The sequence below is a fragment of the Meriones unguiculatus genome, chromosome 15 (assembly GCF_030254825.1).
Source record: "Meriones unguiculatus strain TT.TT164.6M chromosome 15, Bangor_MerUng_6.1, whole genome shotgun sequence".
In the NCBI taxonomy this organism is placed as follows: Eukaryota; Metazoa; Chordata; class Mammalia; order Rodentia; family Muridae; genus Meriones; species Meriones unguiculatus.
The window spans coordinates 1,189,902-1,210,320 of record NC_083362.1 but is presented as its reverse complement, the minus strand read 5'-3'; the positions used below and the strand labels follow the sequence as shown (position 1 = coordinate 1,210,320).

Below are 20,419 nucleotides of genomic sequence, written 5' to 3'. Positions count from 1 at the left end.
GGACGCACACACATGGGCCCCCGTTAGCTGCAAGGCAGCAGTCGGCACCGCTCTACTCTGAGCACAGGGACAAATAACCCCAGCACTTGGCAATTGTGAATCAACTTCACAGTTTTCAAAGCACTTTCACGCTTTACCTCATTTGATCCCTTCTGCCAGGATGCGCTGGGGGGGGGGCACTCCGGTTCACAGAAAATAAAGCTACAGCTGCCCTGCCAGGCACCCCGACACCCTCGACACCCAAGACTGACAGATGTGTGAGGCGGGAGCCATCCTGAACACTCAGGCTTCCGGCCTTCCAATTCCTTCGCAGACTACATGTATGCCCGCGCTGTGCCCGAGGCTGGCAGCAGACACAAGCGTGTGTACCCCTCACGTACCCGAGGCTGGCCTGGGACGCCCCAGCCTCCTGCTCCCGAAAGGCTGGAGGACGGACATGGGCTTCAAAGCCAAGGTTTTGTTCTTAGGACTTTTACGTTTTGCGTGTATGTATACAGGTATGTGTCTGCATTCACAGGTGTGTGTGCGCGCACACGCACGCACGAACCCAAGGCTGATGCCAGGGCCTTGAGGAGGGAGGCCCCCTCACTGGGGCATGCTGGCTAGTCCTCTTGCAAGAGGGCGTCCCTGAGTCCCGGGAGGGCAGGGCGGCCTCTGTGGTCACCTGGCACTCACACGGCTCACGGGATCCAAACTCTGGTCCCGCTCAGGCACTTTACCTGCTAGCCTTCAAAGCTGCCGCCCCTCCCCCGAAGCTCTACTCCGTCCACTCTAACCGTGGGCCGGGGCAGCTCTGTGCAGCCTGCTCCCCGCTCCCACCCTGCGAAGCCTTCCAGGCTCGCAGAGCGGGGCCTCGACCAGCTGAGCCGCCTCACGGCTGTTCCGCTCCCATCCCCGTGCCAGAAGCAGATGTCAAAAGGGCTGGGCGAACCCGGGCAATCTCTTCACCAGCCCTCACAGCACCAAGCGCACCCACCAAGGGGCAGAGCCCGAAGAACGCGCCATCAGAGTTGACTAGAAGCCTCATGTGGGGCAGTGGGGTGCCCCAATCCCAGTCCACGGAAGAATAAGCCAGTCTCCGCCCCAGATCCTGCCTGAACTCGGATCCTGCTGTACAGCCCAGGAAATAAAAGTTGAGCTGGGCTGGAGGGAGGCCGGGCTGCGGCTGCACGGAGTCGGCGGAGGGGCAGGCGCCAGGCGGGGCAGCCCCGGGCCCGCGGGGGTGGGGGGCTCGGGCAGCTGGCAGCGGCCTCTCCGAGGCGGGCACCTTGAGCCGTGGGAGGGAAGGGGGTGGAGGAGAGAGGCGGCCACCAGGCACTCGTGCGGCATCTCCCCGCCACACCGCAGGCGGCTCGGGAGTGGTAGCCCCTGGGCGGGAGAGGGGACCCAGGAGGGTCCTCCAACTTGAATCCAAAAAAAGGAAGACAAATCAGGACAAGAACTGCAGGCAAAGCGCGCCGGGCGGCGGGCCGCAGCTGTCCCGTCTGCGGGGACACATGGCCTGGCCCGGCCGGCGGCGGGGATGCCCAGCGGCCCGGCTCCCGCAGACAGGTGTCTCGCGCGCCCGGGCGGCCGAGGGGGACGGGGGACGTCCATGACCAAGCACTCGGGGGCCGGCTCGCACGCCCGCACGCTCGGCCGCGCCGGGCCCGGCTCCCGGGGCGCGGGGGGAGGGCGGCGGGGCGGCGCGGGGGGGTCGGGGCGCGCGGCCGGCGCCGGGGAGCCCGGGCGGGGCGCGGGGGGCCCCGGGGACGCGACCGTTACTCGGGGCCGGGAGGGCGGCGTGCCCTTGAGGGAGGGGCGCGCGGGGCCGCCGGGGCGCGCGGGGCCTCCCCACCCCGCGGGGGCCGGGGCGCGGCGGCGGCGGCGGGCGCGGGGCGGGCGCGGCTTACCGGGGCGCGGGGCGCGGGCCCCCGGGGCGGCGGCGGCGGCGGCGGCGGCGGGCGGCGGCGGGGAGCGGGGGCGCTGGCGCTCCGCGGCGGCCGCTCCTCTGTGTTTGTGTTTGTAGCAAGATGGCTGCCCGCCTCGGACCACGTGACGCGGACGCGGGGCCGCCCCCTCCGACGCCGCCGCGGCTCCCGCCGCCGCCGCCGCGCTCTCGGACGGCGACCCGCCCGCCGGGACCCCCCGTGCGCCCCGCGGCCCCGGCCCGCCCCCCCCGCCTGCGCACGTGACCCGGCAGCGCCCGCACGCGCGCGTCACGTGACGGCCGCCGGCCCCAGCTCGGGCCCCGCGTCCCCGCCCCGCCCCCGCCGTCTCCTCCGGGGGGCCCGCCGGGCTCTGCTCCCGGGCCGGCCCCGGGACGGCCGTGCGGTCGGGGCGGCGCTCCGCCTCAGCCTGGCTTCTGGCAAGCGCGCGCGGAAGGCTCAGGGGTTCGAAGCCAGCCCGGGCTACGAGGCGAGCAAGTGTCCATCCCGCCCGCCAGTCTCTGCACCAGCCTGGGCGCCCGAGTGAGCCCAGGCCTCAGGAAATAAACGGAAGCAGGTTGCAGTGCGAGGTGGCAGTCCTGACCAGAAGGGCCCAGAGTTCAAGGCCAGCGTTGCTGGCGAAGGCCTGAGTGTGACGGTGTTTTTAAACAGTGAAACCGCGGATCCAGAAATGACCTTTCCTCAAGACGGACGAACTCTGGACGAACTTGGACGTAGAAGTTCCGCGCGGGCCGTCATGGTTTTCCTTGGGAGTCTTTCCTCCCTCTCTGCCCCTTCCTTCCTTTTCCCCTTCTTGTCTTCTGTTGTTCTTTGGCCCCTTTGTTTTGTTTTGCCTCGCATTGTTTTGGCTGGCCTGGAGCTTGCTGTGTGGACCGGGCTGGCCTGGAGCCTGCTGTGTGGACCGGGCTGGCCTGGAGCCTGCTGTGTGGACCGGGCTGGCCTGGAGCTTGCTGTGTGGACCGGGCTGGCCTGGAGCCTGCTGTGTGGACTGGGCTGGCCTGGAACCTGCTGTGTGGACCGGGCTGGCCTGGAGCCTTCTGTGTGGACCGGGCTGGCCTGGAGCTCGGAGAGCCGCCCGCGTCCGCCTCCCAGTTGCTTGGCTTTTGAGACCACCTCACACACTGCAGCCGGATGGCCCCTGGACGCACTACCCTGGAAATCACGGTCGTCTTCCTGCCTCTGCCATCCATGCCTCCACGCCCTGGCACAGTCTGAACGTTGTTTCTGGGCAGTTCCATCAGCTGCCGTGCCCAGTGCTTTCCACGCAGGGAGAACACCCGGTGTGGTGACGCTCTCCTCCGGTCGCAGTAGTTAGGAAGTGGTCAGGAGTTCGAAACCTGCCCGGGCAACTTGAGACCTTGTCTGAAAAACAAACAAAAACTGCACCAAAGGTTCACGATTTTGCCCCGAGGCAAAAGCAGCAAAGATGGAATCAACACAGATGACCTTTTTTGCCTTTGTGAAGACAATTTTGTAAAATGTAGTTGTGTGCGTGTCTGTGTAAAGGTGTGTGCATGGGAGCGCGGGTGCCTGAGGCCTCGAAGCTGGAGCTGCCTGACCAGGGTCCCCTGCAGGACAGGATGGTCTTTGTTGCTGTGGTTTTGGTTTTGTCTGTTTTGAGACTGTTTCCTGTGTGTAGCCTCGGTTGTCCTGGCCCTCAGAGATCCACCTGCCTCTGCCTCCCTCGTGCTGGCACGCACACAGTACACTCTCAGACGCTACGCCAGCCTCTGACCTGCGGGTCGCAGCCCCAGAAAGACCATGGGAAATACGCAGCTATTTACCTTGTGGTTCGTGACGTAGCAAGATGCCAGCTACAGCGCAGCAGTGAGAGGACTTTCTGGTCATGGCCCCCGCAACACGAGGGAGGTTGAGAAGCACTGCCCCAGCCCAGTGAGTAGTCCAAAGCCCTCGGTGGGCTGGCGTAGCTCAGCAGGGGAACAGCTGCACAGAGTCCCTGAGAGGGGCTGCGTGCAGCGGAGCTACGGTGCTTGCTTAGCTGTGCGAGACCCTGAGTTCAGTCCACAACAGCACGCACACACACACACACACACACACACACACGGGGGGTTGTTGTACCTGACTGAGAGCTGGAAAGAAGGGTCAGGTGGCTTTACTGAGGGTGGAAGAGGAAAAGTGAACAGTCACGGACCACACACAAACAGTGCCAAGAGATGGGAGAAGAAACAGCAAAACGGCAGGAAAACCGAGCTTTGGTTAACAGCTTTGATTTCCATTGAAAAGTGCAGATAGGTATTTAATCGTTTTAACATTGGTGTGTGCGCGAACCTGCGAACACACGTGCAGAGGTCAGAGGACAACTTGCAGGAGTTGGCATCCCAGGATTCAGTCTCAGCACCGAGCCTTCCTCTGGCCCCGACCTCATAGGCAGTGGTAGGGGTTGAACCCAGAGCTCCAGGTGTGGTAACCAAGGCCCCTACCTGCTGCTGAGCTGTGTGTGTGTGTGGGGGGGGTAATTGATTTGTTTCTGTTTTCCTGAGACAAGGCGTCTCTTGTGTAGCCCTGGCTGGCCTTGAAGGCACAGGAACCCTCCGGCTTCGGCTGTTTGGGGATTGCGTGCTCACAGCACCGTAAATCCTGCGTGTACGACCGGTTTTAAACAGCCAGGAAGTGCACACACGCTGGAGTCTCGGAGTGCTCCTTCACACTGTCCTGTGAGGGAGGCGTTTTGGGTGGTGGTGGAGCTGGCGGTGTGTGGCTTGTTTGGACTTCCGTTGTTAGCTTGGCCCTTCTGGCTGGTCAGTTTAGCGTCTGGGAGCCAGTCCTGCATGCCGGCGGGCCTTGCACTGGTGGGCTCCTGACTGCCGTCTCCCCAGCGCTGCGGCGTGCACCCTCACACCTGCCGCGTACTGTGAGAGCTGGGGTGCGGTGGGCTCCCGGTAACGCTCTGGTACCAATGAAGGCCTTCGTCCACTACGGGTAACCGTCGTCATGTTTAAACCGTGGGCCTGCAACCGTCAGGCCCAGGGAACTTGCCGTCTTCACACCATCTCGCCGTTATGGGGTTAGAAGCGTCCCCCCCGCCCTCCCCCCCCCCCCCGCCCCGTGCCTAAGGGATCAAACTCAGGACTCCACACTCGGCCAGTACTGTTGACTGAGCTATGGTCCCAACCCTGAACTAATGGTCCCAACTAAAGAACTAATAGTCTCACAGAGAGGCTTCCTGGATCCAGGCCTCTGCGGAGTAACGTTTGTGGGTGGACAAGTTTGGTTTTGTATCATTTATCACCTGAAAGACTTCCAGGCTTTCCAGCTGTGCGCTCGCACGCTCGCTCTTCAACACAGACCACCGCAGGCATTCCTATCATTCCTGGGGGGGGGGTTTCTTTATTTGTTTGAGGTTTTGTTGTTGTCTTGCTTCCTGGGGCTTGGACCGGGACCTCCAGCATCCTTCGGTACGCCAGGATACATCCCAGCCTGGTATGTTGTTGTTAGTTAGGTTGGGTTCGGTCTTGAAGCAGGGCCTGACACTTGCAGTCCCCTGTCTGCTTGCTGGAGGGGAGCACTGCCACGCCTCTCTTCCTGCAAGATCTATTAAGTGCTCAGGAGTGCTCTTTTTGGGTCATTTAGAAGAAACAACAGAAGTATTTTCTATAGTTTTCTAAGTATTTCTACCTTGATAATTTTTCTAAGGAGATACACACCAATGTCTATTCACCCACAAACCAAACATTTCTACCAAAGTCCAACTGGAAACCGGTGAATTTCTTAAGGTTACTTACAGGATCATGGTTGACTCAAAGGCAGCTGTGTCACTGGGAGGCCCACTTTGCAGGCAGCTCCCTGTAGGACTCATGAGGGAGCTTGGGTTTTATACCCTTAGGCTACACTTACTGAGGACAAGCTGAGATATCTACCTACCTACCTACCTACAGCTAGCTAGCATGTCCTGGGGGTAGGACTGAGAACTAGTCCTACCAAGATTCATCCCACTGTGAATTTTGTTAGTTTCAGGAACTTTCTGAGCCTTGCATGTTTCATCTACTTCCTCTTTTTTGTTTTTGTGTTTTTGTTTTCCACAGACAGGGTTTCTCTGTGTAGCCTTGGCAGTCCTAGACTCACTTTGTAGACCAGGCTGGGCTTGAACTCACTGAGATCCCCCACTTGCATCTGCCACCCAGAGTACTGGAGTTTACAGGCCTGCACCACCTTCCTGAGTCTTAAAGAGCCTCCTAGAATGTTGGAAATGGAAGTGAAAGCTGCACAATAAATGCCTGAACCATTTCACATTTCCAGAAGTCTGGCAAATGAGATACCCTGATTTTTCTGCATTTTCATCTGTGCTTGATATTGTCAAGACTTTTTTTTCTTTTTCTCTCTTTTTATCGTTTTCTTTTTATAGCAAAGCCTCAAACTTACTGTGTAGCTGAGAAGGACCTTGAACTTCTCCTCTTCTTGCCTCTACCTCGAGTGCTGGGATTACAGGTGCCTGTATTTCTGGTTTACACCTTGGGAATGGAACCCAGGGTTTTCTGCACACTAGGCAAGCAATCCGCCAACAAGAGCCACATCGCCAGCCCTTCATTGTGGTTTTAATGTGCATTTCCCTCGTGGCTAATCCTACTGAACATCTTGTGAGGTAGATACCATCCTTATGTCTCCTTGCTGAAATGTCCAGGATGTCTGTAGTCTGTAATTTAGTTGTTTCTTCCTCCTCCTCTTTTTTGACAGGGTTTCTCTGTGTAGCCCTGGCTGGCCTGGAACTCACTCTGTTGACCAGGCTGGCCTCACACTCAGAGATCCTCCTGCCTCTGCCTCCCGAGTACCAGGATCACAGGCGTGTGCCAGCACAACCAGCTGTGCTGTTTTCTAACTTTACTTACTGAGATTTTTTTTAAAATTTTGCTTACATGAAACATGTTTCTGCTGTCTAAGCCTTCAGAGACCTGGGCTTACAGGCACTCTGACGCTTGGGGGATTCAAATCCCTCAGTTGCTATAAGTTTTATATCGCCTAGATAAAAAAAAAGTTATTACATGTGATTTGCAAATATACTCTTCCACCCCGTGGCTTCCTTTATAATTTGTATTCTTATTTACTCTTGTGTGTGCATGTGTGTACCTGATGGGGGAGAGCATACATGTAGCAGCCGCATCACCGCGTGGAGGTCAGAGGTTAGCTGTGGAGTTGGTTCTCTTCATCAGACTCACGTGTCAGGCATGGACAGAATGGACTTTACCCACTGAGCCTCCTCCTCCTCAGCCCCTCAGACATCACAGCAGGTGGCTTTACCCACAGACCCTCCAGCCTTGAAATTTTGATGAACTAGTTTGTCTTTGTCCCCACCCCCTCTCTGGACTCATTGCCTGACTAGCCTCTTGAAGAATTTCCTCCAGTGGCTTATAGTTAAATTTCATATTCAGATTGACTGTCCATCCTGTCCATCCTTAAGGCCTCTTCCTTCCCCTGATGTGTGTTAGCACCACTTGATACACAATCATTTTCCTTCCCCTGACCTGTCTCAGCACTTGATACACAATCATTTTGCATTGTGCTACATTTGCATTTCTGTCAAGAAAATGAACTAGCCTGGGCCATAACTCCTGGGCCATATCCGAAGCCCTGGGCTCCTTCCCCAGCGCTGCCTGTCAGCTGTGCTGCCCTGTAATCCCGGCAGACAGAGGTCGGAGATCAGAACTCCGAAGGCGTCCTCCTCAAGTCTGAGGGCAGCCTGCCTACAAGAGAACCCCTCTCAGACGGTTGGTTGTGCCGTGTGCTTGAGTTGTGTACTTTATTGGTTTTTTATCTATACGTCTGCCATCAGCACACTCTTCTTAATGACTGCATTTACACGGTACATCTTAAGGGGCTGGCAAGATGGTTCAGTGTGTGGGGCCTGCTGTGTGAGCCTTTGATCCCCTGAACTCAGGGAAAGGAATCGACTGCAGAGTCACAGTGTCCTCCTCCATCATCATACCCACAATAATACATAATTTTCAAGTACATATTTACTTAGTTATTGGTTTTTCATAGCCCTGCTGTCCTGAACTCACTCTGTAGACCAGGCTGGCCTCGAAGTCAGAGATTCTCCTGCCTCTGCCTCCCAAGTACCGGGATCAAAGGTGTGCGCCACCACCTTCTGGCCTAAACACGTATACACACTCATAAACATATAAGCATATACTCAAACATACATACACATACATAGTCTGTGTGAGTGTCTGAGCACCCACACAGCCGGAAGAGGGCGTCGGATCTGGAGCTGGAGTTACAGGGGGCTGACTGGGAACCACACTCGGGTCCTCCGGGAGCCACCTTGAAAGGCCGCTTAGCTGCTGAGACAGTACGGGCCAGCAACGTCTGCGAACCTATCCTAGCCGGTCTACCCATCTGCCTTTCCGGACGTGTTAGGGCAGACTTGGCAAGAGGGTGCACTCCTCGAACCCTGGCGCGGGGGAGGCCAAGGCTGGCCGGAGCTAAGGCTGGCCCGTGTCCTCCCCACCGAAAAAGACTTTCTGGTTTCCATCTGCAGCTCTCCCTGAGCTTTCCCCTACATTTTTCATTAAATGGATCGATCAGCTGGGAGCAAACAGATGCCTGGAACGTCGAACTTTCCATTTCCGCCCGAGTCCTAGAGACTAAGGCTGCAGCGGCGGCGCTAACCCAGCCCTGCAGAGCTGGAGGCAGGGGTCAGAAGTTCAAGTTTATCCTTGGCTACGGCGGGGGCAAAGGTCCGTTCGCAGCCTCCAGTCAGCTTCTGTCTAGGCAGGAGGAGGGGTTCCGCCCGGTTCGGTCGGGCACCGCGCAAAGGCTCCACCGACGGGGCACCCCGGGACTGCAGCGTCCATCCTTCCGCCGGGGGCGGCGCGCCACGGCTTTCGGGGAGAGGCCGGCTGAGGTGCGGCGGGAAGCCGCAGACGCTGGGCAGCCGGTGCGGAGGCCCGGCAGAGGAGGCCTCCCGGCGAGGCCCTCCGTCTCCGCGTCCCGAACTGCAGGGCCGCGGCCGTCCGGCCCGCCGACGGGGCGCACTAGGGGCTCCGCGCCCCGCCCCGGCCCCGCCCCCGGCAGCTGGCCCCGCCCCCGGCGCGCTCGCGGCGGGATGCGGATCCGCAGGCCTCGCGAGACTTCAGTACCCTTGCGCATGCGCACGGAGGCCGGGAAGGCCCGGAGCCGCTCGGTTCCGGCTTGAGAGCGGGGCGGGGCGGGGGAGGCGCGCGTGCGCGATCCGCGGCCCCCGCCGGCGCTCGTGTTTCCTGGGCACCGTGGACGGCGGCGTGTACGGGGGTCGGCGGCGAGGCTCTCGCGAGCGAGCACCGGAGGAGGTAGGCGTAGCGGCGCGGGAGCACGTGACGAGCGGATGGAGGCGGGAGCGGAAGCGGCGGCGGGGGGCGGGGCGGCGAGGGCGCCCCCTCTCGGCGCGCCCGGTCCCTGCGCTCACCCGTTCCCCCTCAGGCATGGCCGAGACCCGCGAGCCCCGCGGCGCCGCGGAGGCCGGCCTGGACCCGGTGGAGTTCACCCTGCGGAAGCGGCTTCCCCCCCGCCTGCCCCGGAGGCCCAACGACATCTACGTCAACATGAAGACCGACTTCAAGGCGCAGCTGGCGCGCTGCCAGAAGCTGCTGGACGGGGGCGGCCGGGGGCAGCGCGCGTGCGCCGAGATCTACATCCACGGCCTGGGGCTGGCCATCAACCGCGCCATCAACATCGCGCTGCAGCTGCAGGCCGCCAGCTTCGGCTCCCTGCAGGTGGCCGCCAACACCTCCACCGTGGAGCTGGTGGACGAGCTGGAGCCGGAGGCCGACGATCGAGAGCCGCTCACCAGGATCCGGAACAACTCGGCCATCCACATCCGGGTCTTCAGGGTCACGCCCAAGTGACTGAGGCCGGCTCCCGTCCACCAGCTCGTGACGCGCTCGCGTCCGGGCTCCGTGTGGTTCCTCTGGCGCTTGTGCCGAGTTCCGTCGCGGACCTCTTCTCAGAGCCGCGTGAGGAAAGACATGTTCCCTCAGCCTCGAGGACCGTGAACGGAGGTCTGAGGAGAGATCTTGTCCTGTGTAATAAAAGTACCGAGTTGTGTCGGTGCAGGCTTCCCGTGGCCTCTGCTTCCTGGTGTAATTCTGTGTGCTCTTGAATGGGGTTTAAGCACAGGAAGGAGCCCGCGTTAGGCTGCGGAGTGAGGACTCAGAGTCGCTGAGGGTTCCCCGGAAGCTTAGAGAAAGCAAGCGCTGGTCTGTGGAGCGGGTTGCCGCTGCAATGGGTCAGGCTCCTCTCTGAAGGCTCCCAGGCTTGGGAAAGGAGAAGGTTTAAAGCTGAAGGAAGGGGCTCTGTCTGCAACTCGGGAAATTTGAGTAGTGTTACAGGATGAGGCCCTAGGCTAGATCCCTAGTAAGCGAGGATTAGGTGCGGAGGCCTGGAGAGATGGCTCAGTAGGAAAAACACCTGCCAAACAATTGTGATGGCTTGAGTTTGCAGAGTCAGGGCCCATTTAATGCTGGGCACGTCCTGTCTGCCGTGCTTCGGTAGTGAGATGGGAGTCAGGAGGACTCTGCAGCTTGTGGCAGAAACATCAAGGAACAAGAAACCCTGTCTCAAAGTGGAAGGTGAGGGCTGCCGTCTGAAGTCCTGGCTTACAGGTGTGCTAACTGCACAAACACCCACGTACACAAAAGTTTTTAAGCCGCCTAAATGTTAAGCTTCCTGTCGGTTCAGGGAAGTTTGCCTGGAGTCAAAGCTAGGCCTGTGCATGCTGAGCAGGTGGACTGCTGCTGAGCTCTGCTCCCAGCTCGTCAATGGCGCATTCTGCAGAACCCCTCTACTGCTGAGCTAACCCCAGCCCTGAACTGACAATTTGGGCTGTTACACTTAATTCCTGTTCCCGAAGAGCCCATTTGAAGTCTGAGATTAATCTGGTCCCGGTGTCTCATGGGAAAGGGACACCTAAGTCATTCAGTTGCTGGCTGAGATGCTTAATCGTCTTTGCCAGCTTGCTGAGATCTAGAATCACCGGGAAGACGGACCTCCTGCTGTGTCCCTGAGGACCTTTTCTCCCCGGGTTAGGGAGATGGGAAGATCTGTTTTTATGTGGAGGATTCCCCTTCTGTGGGCTGGGGCTCCAAACTAAGTTCAAAGGGAACCGGAGGCTCTAAGAAGACGGCTCAGGTGGTAAAGGCAAGCCGACAACCTGACCCGACCCCCAGGGTCCAGAGGATGGCTGAGAACCAACTGAAAGCTTTCTCCTGAGACGCTGGCTGGCTTTGTCTGAAAAGACAACTAGCCTGCGCGGGATCACACACAGAATCTCAACATAGGAGGCTGAGGCAGGAGGGTCATGAGTTTGAGACTAGCCTCGGCTCTATACCCATTTTAAGGTCAGCCTAAGCTATAGTGCAAGACACTGTCTCAAGAGCGAACCAGACAGCTTATGGAATTGGAGAAAATCTTTGCCAACCATACCTCTGACAGGAGATTAATGCCAGAAATTACAAAGATCTCCTCAAACCACCAGAAGACAAATACTAATAAATGGGCTAATTCACTGACCCCTGTTCAATCCCCAGGACCCACGTGGTTCCTCTAATGTCAGGGGGTTCAACTCCCTCTTCTGGCCTCCCTGGGATCAGGCACAGAGGCTTGCAGGCAAACTGCTTAAAAATATAAATAAGCTTTTTTGAGACAGGGGTCTCTGTCTATCCCTGGCTGTCTTGGAACTCTATAGACCAGGCTGGCCTCGAACTCATAGAGGTCCGCCTGCCTGGAGAGGTTGAAGATGTAAACCACCACCACCCGACCTATAAAATAATTTTAAAAAGAAAAGGAAAGAAAACACTCAAAGGAATAAATAGTTTGGCCAATAAATATTTGAAAATAAATCAACACTCAAATCAATACACACACACACACACAATTTGGTGAGGGGGAAGGAGCCAGCAAGGAAAAAAGGAGCCCCAGGAGGACAACGGGGGAGGGCCAACAGGAAGCGCAGTGCATGAGTTCTGGTCTCCTGCTCACGGAGGCCTGGGCTCTGTCCCCAGCATCTCGTAGATCAAGCGTGCTATCACGAAACCTGCAGGCACAGCACTTGGACATGGAAGAAGGAGATGAGGAGGAAAGATGGCCCTGGGTTTCATGGTTGAGGTTAAGGCCAGGCTGGGAAAGCTGAGACCCTGTCTCAAGACATTGATAAAAGAATCATCACCGTGAAGCCCAGTTCTTTGTATGCCAACCAAAAAGTATTAGTAAGAAGTGGGCCGGGCGCATGGATCTCATGCCTGGCTCCTGTCAGTTCCTGGCTCGGCACTCAGGGGAGAGGGCTGGGGGATGCCCCGTGGCTGACAGTGAGTGCTGCCGCAGCAGGTCGCTCCCGTAAGGTTCCCAGAACCCGGGGCCAGGCCTGCGGCTGCTGGACTCCAGCTCCTGGGATCGGCTGTCTTCAGCCCTCCACAGAAACCTTCGGGCACACACCTGCACACAGACACACACGTGATTAAAGATAAAAGGAATCTCCAAAAGCGAACAAATCTTCCAGCGGTGGTGATGCTGAGTCTTAATCCAGCCCTCAGGCGGCAGAAGCTCTGTGAGTCAGAGGCCAGCCTGGTCTACAAAGAGTGTTCCAGGCTAGCCCTGACTACACAGCAAGACCCTGTTTAAGCAAACAGGTCCAGGTGTAGCTTTCTCGGCGTCTCCCTAAGCGACACCGTGCGTCTATCTCTACACAGTTTTGAGTAATCTGGCGACCACAGGTCCGGAGATGTCTGTGCGGGCTCGCTCGCTAGCGTCCACGTGGGTTTGTGGTGGTTCTTCGAGTGTGCAGTCTGTGTGTGCATGCGCATGTGTGCAGGCACAAAGGTGTGAGGGCGCGTCGGTGTGAGGGCCTCACGTGAGCCTTAGCTGCTCCCCACTCTATTGTTGCTGCCTCCTCGCTCCACGACGCCAGAGCTGGCGGTTCCAGCTAGTAAAGGGAGCCGCCTTCTCCAGGCCCCTCCCCATTTCTGCGGGTTCTGAGGCTCCGAACTCCGGTCTCTGTGCTCACACAGTCAGGGGCGCGTGGACCGACCGCACTGTGACCTGCCTGTTTGCTTGTGTGAGCTAAGGTCCTGTGTCGCAGCCTGCCTGGAACTCACTGTCACTCAGGCCAACCGCAGACCCCAGACTTATAGCTCTGCCTTCCAAGTGCTGGGGTCCCAGGGGTGCACCTCTATAACGGAATCTGATTGTAGTTTCGGCCGAGGTAGTCTGGCTGTGTAGTTCAGGCTGCTTCATGTCCAGTCTCCTGCCTCAGGGACGGCAGGTGCCTGCCACGGCTCGTACAGTCTTCGAGCAGGGACTTGGGGGGGATCCCCACGTCCATTACCAAGGGCTGCTGTATACACGAAGAGACACGTGACTCGGGCCGCCTGAAGCCCATCACAGTCCAGGCGATGGACGGTATCCTTTGCTGCTGTTCACAGTCCCTAAGAGCCAGGAACTGGGTCCTCCTCCAGTTGTCATGTGACTGGTGCGGCACTGGAAAACAGGTGCTAGTTGGCTAAACTCCCGCCCCCGCTTCTGCACGTGACTCAGCTCGCTGTTCTGGGGAGACTATGCGCGGTACGTGGATGTGAGCGCTGCCGTGATGCGTCCCGGGGGGACTGGGATCTTTGCCGAGTCCAGATGCTTTAACCTTTGACTTGGGTCCTGAGGGGTGAATAGGAGTTTGGTAGACAGAAGACAGGAGCGAGACCACCTGGGCGGTGGCATGGTGGACAGGCAGGCTCCATGGCAGCTGGGAGGGACACAGAGAGGCCGTGGACACAAAGCTGCCAGCATTCGCGTACTGTGACAAGCTCCTCCGTCAACCTTGTTTTTGATGCTCTTTGTTGCTCATGGCAGTAACTGTGTATGAACCTGTCATGTGTGTGAAAGTGCACACGAGCACATTTCTGTGCATATTAAGGCCAGAAGTGTTTACGCAGCAGGATGCCACACAGCCACCCTTCCTCCTCCCCCTCCACCACCTTCCTCCTCCCCCTCCACCACCTTCCTTCTCCCCCTCCACCACCTTCCTCCTCCCCCTCCACACCTTCCTCCTCCCCCTCCACCACCTTCCTCCTTCCCTCCACCACCTTCCTCCTCCCCCTTCCTTCCTTCCTTCCTCCTCTCCTTCCAGGACACTATACAGCCACCCATCTTCCTTCCCTCCACCACCTTCCTCCCTCCCCCTCTCCTTCCTTCCTTCTCCCCTTCCTTCCTTCCTTCTCTCCTCTCCTTCCCCCTCTCCTTCCTTCTCCCCTTCCTTCCTTCCTCCTCTCCTTCCTTCTCCTTTTCCTTCCTTCCTCCTTTCCTTTCTTCCTTCCTTCCTTCCTCCTCTCCTTCCTTCCTTCCTTCCTCCTCTCCTTCCTTCTCCCCTTCCTTCCTTCCTCCTCTCCTTCCTTCTCCTTTTCCTTCCTTCCTTCCTTCCTTCCTTCCTTCCTTCCTTCTCTCCTTTCTTCCTCTCCTTCCTTCCTTCCTTCTCTCCTTCTTTCTTCCTCTCCTCTCCTTCCTTCCTTCTTTCCTTCCTCTCTTCTCCTTCCTTCTTCCTCTCCTCTCCCTCCTTCCTTCCTTCCTTCTCTCCTTCCTTCCTTCCTTCCTTCCTTCCTTCCTTCCTTCCTTCCTTCCTTCCTTCCTCCTCCTTTGTTTCTTTGAGACAAGGGCTCTAATAGCCTGCCTGGCTTGAGCTCTCTTTGTAGCCCAGGCTGCCCTCGACCTTGCAGAGCTCTGCCTGCCTCTGCCTCCCGAGAGCTGGGGTTGCAGGCATGCGCACGCTTAACCGCTGACCCGCCTTTCCATCCCTTTTGTTGTTTCTGAGAGAGTTTCTCTATGTTGTCCAGGCCGACTGCCGTCCCTCCTGAAGTGCTAGGACTGTGGGCATGGCCACCGGCGTGGCGAGCCCTCGTCGACCTCATCCTCAGGGCGGCCCTGCCTGGATCTGCAGATCTGGAGCCGCAGGAAGCCGGCTGCGCTGTGTCTCCCGGCACGTCTGTGTTCCTGACTCTGCCCTCCTGGCCGGAGCCCAGGCGAGCTGGCGGCAGGCAGCCCTTCCACGTGCTCTGTAGTTTGCTCGGTTTGTCTTGGCAGCTCTGGCTCACACGGCTGTGTTTGTTGTTTCTTCTCCATGTTTCCTCGCTGCCTGCCGTGCCCTCCAGGGTCACTGTCCGCAGGCAGAGCCTTCGATGCTGCCGGAGGAAGAGCAGCCTGGGGTAGGGCTGGATCGGTGACAGAGTCCCTGCGTCTGTGTGGCCCCTAAGGGGTACGGAGCGGGGAAGCCTGGGATGGGGGCTTTGCAGGTGTCCTCAGCGAGGCTATGGGCTTGACTGTGTGACATCCATTAGGAAGGAAAAGCTGGATTTCCCGTCTCCCTTCCCCGCCCCGAAGCAGGGCCGCATGCAGTCCAGGCTAGCCTCGACGCTGTTCTATCTGGGGGTGACCCTGAACTCTGGTCCCCCTGCCTCCACATCCTTTGTGCTAGGATTGCAGGCATGCACCAGTGCGGCTGGCTTTTGTTCTTTTCGTGTGTGGGGGTTGGGGGTTATGTGCACATACAGGGTCCAGAGGTCAGCCTTAGGCGCCACTGCTCAGAACTGTCCATTGTGTGTGTTGATAGATCTGCCACCGGGGCCTGGCCTGGGCAGGCTCGCTGGCCAGCCATCTGCCCGCGCCTCTCCCGGCACTGACCCAGCGCGTGCTGCTCCCAGCCTTTTACTCGCTCAAACGCAGGGCCTCACACTGGGCAGCGCACACGACTGAGCGTCTCCCAAGCTCCTTTCCTTTCTTCTCTTCTTTTCTTTCTTTCTTTTTTTTTTTTTTTTTTTTTTTTTTTGGTAGCCCTCGCTGTCCCTGAACTCGCTTTATAGACCAGACTGGCTTCAAACTCCCAGAGCTCACCTGCCTCCCCGCCGGGATTAAGGCCACCACCCACTTACTTTCTCTCTGAGGTAAGGCTTGCTGTAGAGTCCAGGCCGGCTGGAACCCGTGGTCCTTGCTTCAGCTGAGTTACAGGCGTGTGCCACCACTGGCGGCCCACAGGAGGCCTTCTCCGGCACCCTTCTTCCTCCTGGGTCCCACACACACCCTCCCGGTCCCCTCCCCGCCCAGCCACCTCCATCCCCAGCACAGAAGGTCTCCCGGGCCGTCTGGCGGGGCTCCCAAGTTGACAAGCCGCTGCTTGGAAACGGGTCAGGGGAGCTCCAGGCAGCTGCGGGCTCCGTGCGGCCTGAGGCTTGCCCAGCTCGAGGAGCTATAAATTTGCTTTTTTTTTTTTGGTCCCGTAGAGAACAGTCTGCCTTCAGCCCCCCTGCCGTCTCGCTGCTACATTGTCTTTACGGCTCGGGCCACCTGCTCCAAAACTGGTGGCTTCTCCAGACCAAGGCCCCAACCAGCCAGGGTGGCGAGAAGTCCCAGCAGGGACATTTGTGACTAGAACACTCCTGGAGTGTGCCATGCTCAGCTTTGGCGCAGGCAGTGGCCCCTGTATGGCCACATGTGTGAGTGTGTATCCGTGATGACAGCTTCCTGCCGGGGTGTTGGGAAAGGCCGCTGGGGTCTGAGATCTGAAGAAACGAGGGAGGCGAGGGCAGGGAGGCCAAGCCAGGTGGAGGGAGCATCCAAAAGCCACGACCCCACGTCTCCCCAAGCTCCTTGATGGAAGGCCACAGCCTGGGGCTGGAGAGATGGCTCCGATGGTGAAGGCAATTGCACCCAAGCCTAACGACCCGGGTTCAGTCCCAGGGTGGAGGAGAGAGCCACGTCTTGTTTGCCCTCTGACCTCCACATCCGAGCTGTGGCGCACAGGAGCGAGCCCGTGCACATACTAAATAAACACACTTAATAAAGAGGAAAGAGAGGGGCTGGCTACGGAGGGGCAGGACAGCCGCTCCTGCACCAGGATATGGGGCTGACTCGTTAGCAGAGTGCTTTCCCAGCAAGCACAAGGCCCTGGGTTCCAACCCCAGCTGCTTTGTTTTTGTTTGGAGAAAGATCTCTCGCCGCAGCCTGGCTGGAACCCAGGCTTCGAGGACTCGCCGCAGTCCTGCCGGGGGTCTTCCAGGAGCCGGGACCGCAGGTGTGCGGGCAGCCCGGTCCTTCCTGTCCCTCACGGAGGAGCTGGGCCCTGCCCCAGGGCCCCTCAACACTTAGGAGACTCTGGCCTGGGAATCAGTGTTTCTCCTGACTTCTCTCCTTCCCCACAAACACAATGGTATCTCTTTCCAAAGCCCCAGGGGACCCTGCTGGCTGTGGCCCACGGAGGGAGGCCGGTGGCCTGCCCCCAGGGCTCTCTGACAAGTTACTAATGGGGAAGGGACAGTCCTGTGACCCGGCCACGTCAGGCCATGCTGTCCCTGCCCCTGTCAGCCCTGGGCCCCCTCTCCGGTCAGAGCTGTGACGCAGGAGTCAGGGGCCCTAGAAAGAGCAGGCTGCCGGGAGGGGGCGGGGAGGGGGCAGAGCTCAGACTCGGACGTGTGTGGATGTGCTTGTGTGCGTGTCTCGCAGCCGGGCGACACTTGGGGAGCAGGTTCAAGAAGAAACTGGAAAGGTGACAGTCCGGGATCAGGAGGATCAGCTTCATGTGACTTCCCGCCAGCTCCGCTCTCCGCTCTCCCCGGATGAACCCTGCGGCCTCCTCCCACCTCCCTGACGGCCTGCGCACAGCAACTTCCTGGGGCACCCCTGAACTTTTCCTTCCTAGCTGGTGTGTGCGTGTGCGAGGGTGCGTGTGTGCACACCTGCGCACGTGCTTGCCGTGCAAGCGAGGAGGCCAGAGGCTGACGCTGGGGTGTCTCAGTCAGTGCCTCACCTTTGTTACATTAATGAATTGCACGTGCGTCTGCGCGCGAGCCCCCAGGACACACGTGTGGAGGTCAGAGGCCAGCCGGCAGCTGCTGAGTGTCTGCTGCCGGCCTCAGATGTGGTGACGAGAACACGCACAGCCTCACCTCTCTCGGGCCCTGCCTCCGCCCCGGCTTTTGAGCAGGGTCTCAGGGAACCTGGGCCTGAGTGATTTGGTCCCATGAGCTGCTCCTCCTGGTCCGCCTCCTGAGCACTGACATTACAGGCAGCCCAACTTCTTCGCTTGTTTGTTTATCAAGACAGGGTTTCTCTGTGTAGCCTTGGCTGTCCTGGAACTTGCGTTTTACACCAGGCTAGCCTGGAACTCTTGGAGATCCGCCTGCCTCTACCTCCCGAGTGCTGGGATCACAGGCGTGCACCACCACTGGGTGCTACGGAATCTGAATCAAGTCTGTGTTTGTGAGGGAACATTTCCTGAGGAAAGCCTCTCCTCAGCTCCCTTCCTTTACTCATATATCTCTATACTACATACTAGAATTACATGCTGTAAAACACACATTAAAGGCTGTTTATTCTGATGTTATTTGCATGATACTTCACGTGTGAGTGAGTCTGTACGCAGATCTGTGGAGTCCAGAACAGGCGTCGGATCCCCAGCCTGGAGTTAGAGACAGCTGTCTGTGGCCACGTGGTTGCGGACACACCCTGGGTCCTCGAGAACGTGTGTCTGTGTGAGCCTGTCAGATCCTGGAGTTACAGACAGGCGTGAGCGGCCATGTGGGTGCTGGGAACTGAACCCAGGTCCTCTGGAAGAGCAGTCAGTGCTTTTACCCACTGAGCCGTCTCCCCCTCACTCTTAAAAGTTGTACACTGGTGCTCTGCCTGCACGTCTATCTGTGTGAGGGTGTCAGATCTCTTGCAACTGGAACTACAGACAATTGTGAGCTTCATGTGGGTGTTGGGAATTGAACCTGGGTCCCTTGGAAGAGCAGCCAGCGCTCTTAACTGCTGAGCCACCTCTCCAGCCCCCACCCACCTATTCTTCTTCTTTTTTTAAATCTAAATTATTCAAAATAGCAGTCAAGACTGCTCTACAACCGATTCTTCCCTGGGTGCATTCTGTCCTGATCTCATTCCACCCACCCCCACCTCATTCCACCCTCCCCCACAGCGCACCTGAAGCTCCTGTCCTGCTCAGAGTCAGTTTCCATCCAACCTGCTCAGTCCCTAAGTCTGAGCTCACAGTGATATCTGCCATCCAATCGGCCTTAACTTCCTGCTGGATATGAGCTTGCTCAGAACTTGTCTTGCTGTATTCAGTCTTGAGGAGGAGTTAGGAGGTTAATCTCTCTCTCTCTCTTTTTTAATCCTGTAAAGTGCCTAAGAGTCTTGCACAAAGTAGACATTGGAGACCTGCCTAGAATCCCCCAGTGAGGGGCTGGGGTGTGGCTCAGTGGTTACAGCTCCTGCCTAGAATCCCCCAGTGAGGGGCTGGGGTGTGGCTCAGTGGTAGAACACCTGCCTAGAATCCCCCAGTGAGGGGCTGGGGTGTGGCTCAGTGGTAGAACACCTGCCTAGAATCCCCCAGTGAGGGGCTGGGGTGTGGCTCAGTGGTCACCTGCCTAGAATCCCCCAGTGAGGGGCTGGGGTGTGGCTCAGTGGTAGAACAAGTCCCCCAGTGAGGGGCTGGGTGTGGCTCAGTGTAGAGCCCCTGCCTAGAATCCCCCAGTGAGGGGCTGGGGTGTGGCTCAGTGGTCACCTGCCTAGAGCCCCCCAGTGAGGGGCTGGGGTTCAGCTATAGAGCAGTTGCCTACAGGCAGCTCAGCGCTGCGGGATCAAAAGCGCACTGTCCACTTGCCTGCACGTCCGCAGTAATGTGCCCCAGGGTTTCTGTTCTGAAAGTTACTTTTCTGGGGTTTCAGGGTCCTAGAAACTGAGGAGTGGAGAGGGGGAGCCCCACGTTCCTTACTTCACTCGCCGGCGTCTGATTCAACAGAGACAACCCTAAGGCTGTAAGGGGAAAAGCGCCCGAGCTGCTTCAGACCTAAGCGCCCCAAGGCGAGGACGCCCCCGGGGCAGGGGGGGCTGGTGCCCAGGCTTCCCGCACACCTCAGACACGCGCACCCCCCCTCCGGGAGGACCCCCTGACCGCGCGCCCGGAACAGCCCGCTCCAGCCCAGCCAGCGCCAGACCCAGGCGTCCTGCCCCTTGCTCCGACCCCAGGTGGCCCCCACCCCCGGCGACCCCTCACGCACACACAGCCTCCCCCACCCCCACCCGCGCACGCACACATGCTGATAACATCCCCGACCCCCGGCCGGAGCCGCAGTGTCCCCGGGCCAGCCCCGCCGGTGGCTGCGTCTCGCCGCGCTCCCGCCGCTCCGCCCGCGGCCCCTGGACGGCGACCACCTTCCCCGGCTCCCGGGGTGGCCCGGCCCCGCGGCTCTGCCCAGGATGGAGCCCCGCCGCGTGGACACCGGCCCGGCCCGGGGGCGCTGACGAGCCCCGCAGCCCGGCGCGGCGATGGGGGCGCGCGGTGAGTCCTCGCAGCCGGACCTGCCCCCACCAGGAGCCTGGCGGGAAGGACCTGCGCTCGCCGGGGGGCGGGGGGGGACGGCTCCACGGGAACGCAGGGTCGGGGCCGGAGATGGCGAAGCGGGAGCCAGCGGGGCGCCGGCCCGGACTCACCTGCCCGGTCCCGCGGCGCCGCCCCGGCCCCCGGCGCGCGG

The 20,419-nt window shown here is 59.1% G+C and overlaps 1 protein-coding gene across 1 annotated transcript; it reads left to right on the top strand.

Moving 5' to 3' along the window:
- The first annotated feature begins 9,071 nt into the window (after nucleotides 1-9,071).
- Pop7 (POP7 homolog, ribonuclease P/MRP subunit) lies at nucleotides 9,072-9,984 on the top strand. Its single transcript, XM_021650716.2, has 2 exons — nucleotides 9,072-9,211; nucleotides 9,342-9,984. The coding sequence occupies exon 2, from the start codon at nucleotides 9,344-9,346 to the stop codon at nucleotides 9,764-9,766; it is 423 nt and encodes a 140-aa protein (XP_021506391.1). The 5' UTR covers nucleotides 9,072-9,211; nucleotides 9,342-9,343; the 3' UTR covers nucleotides 9,767-9,984.
- The last annotated feature ends 10,435 nt before the right edge of the window (nucleotides 9,985-20,419 follow it).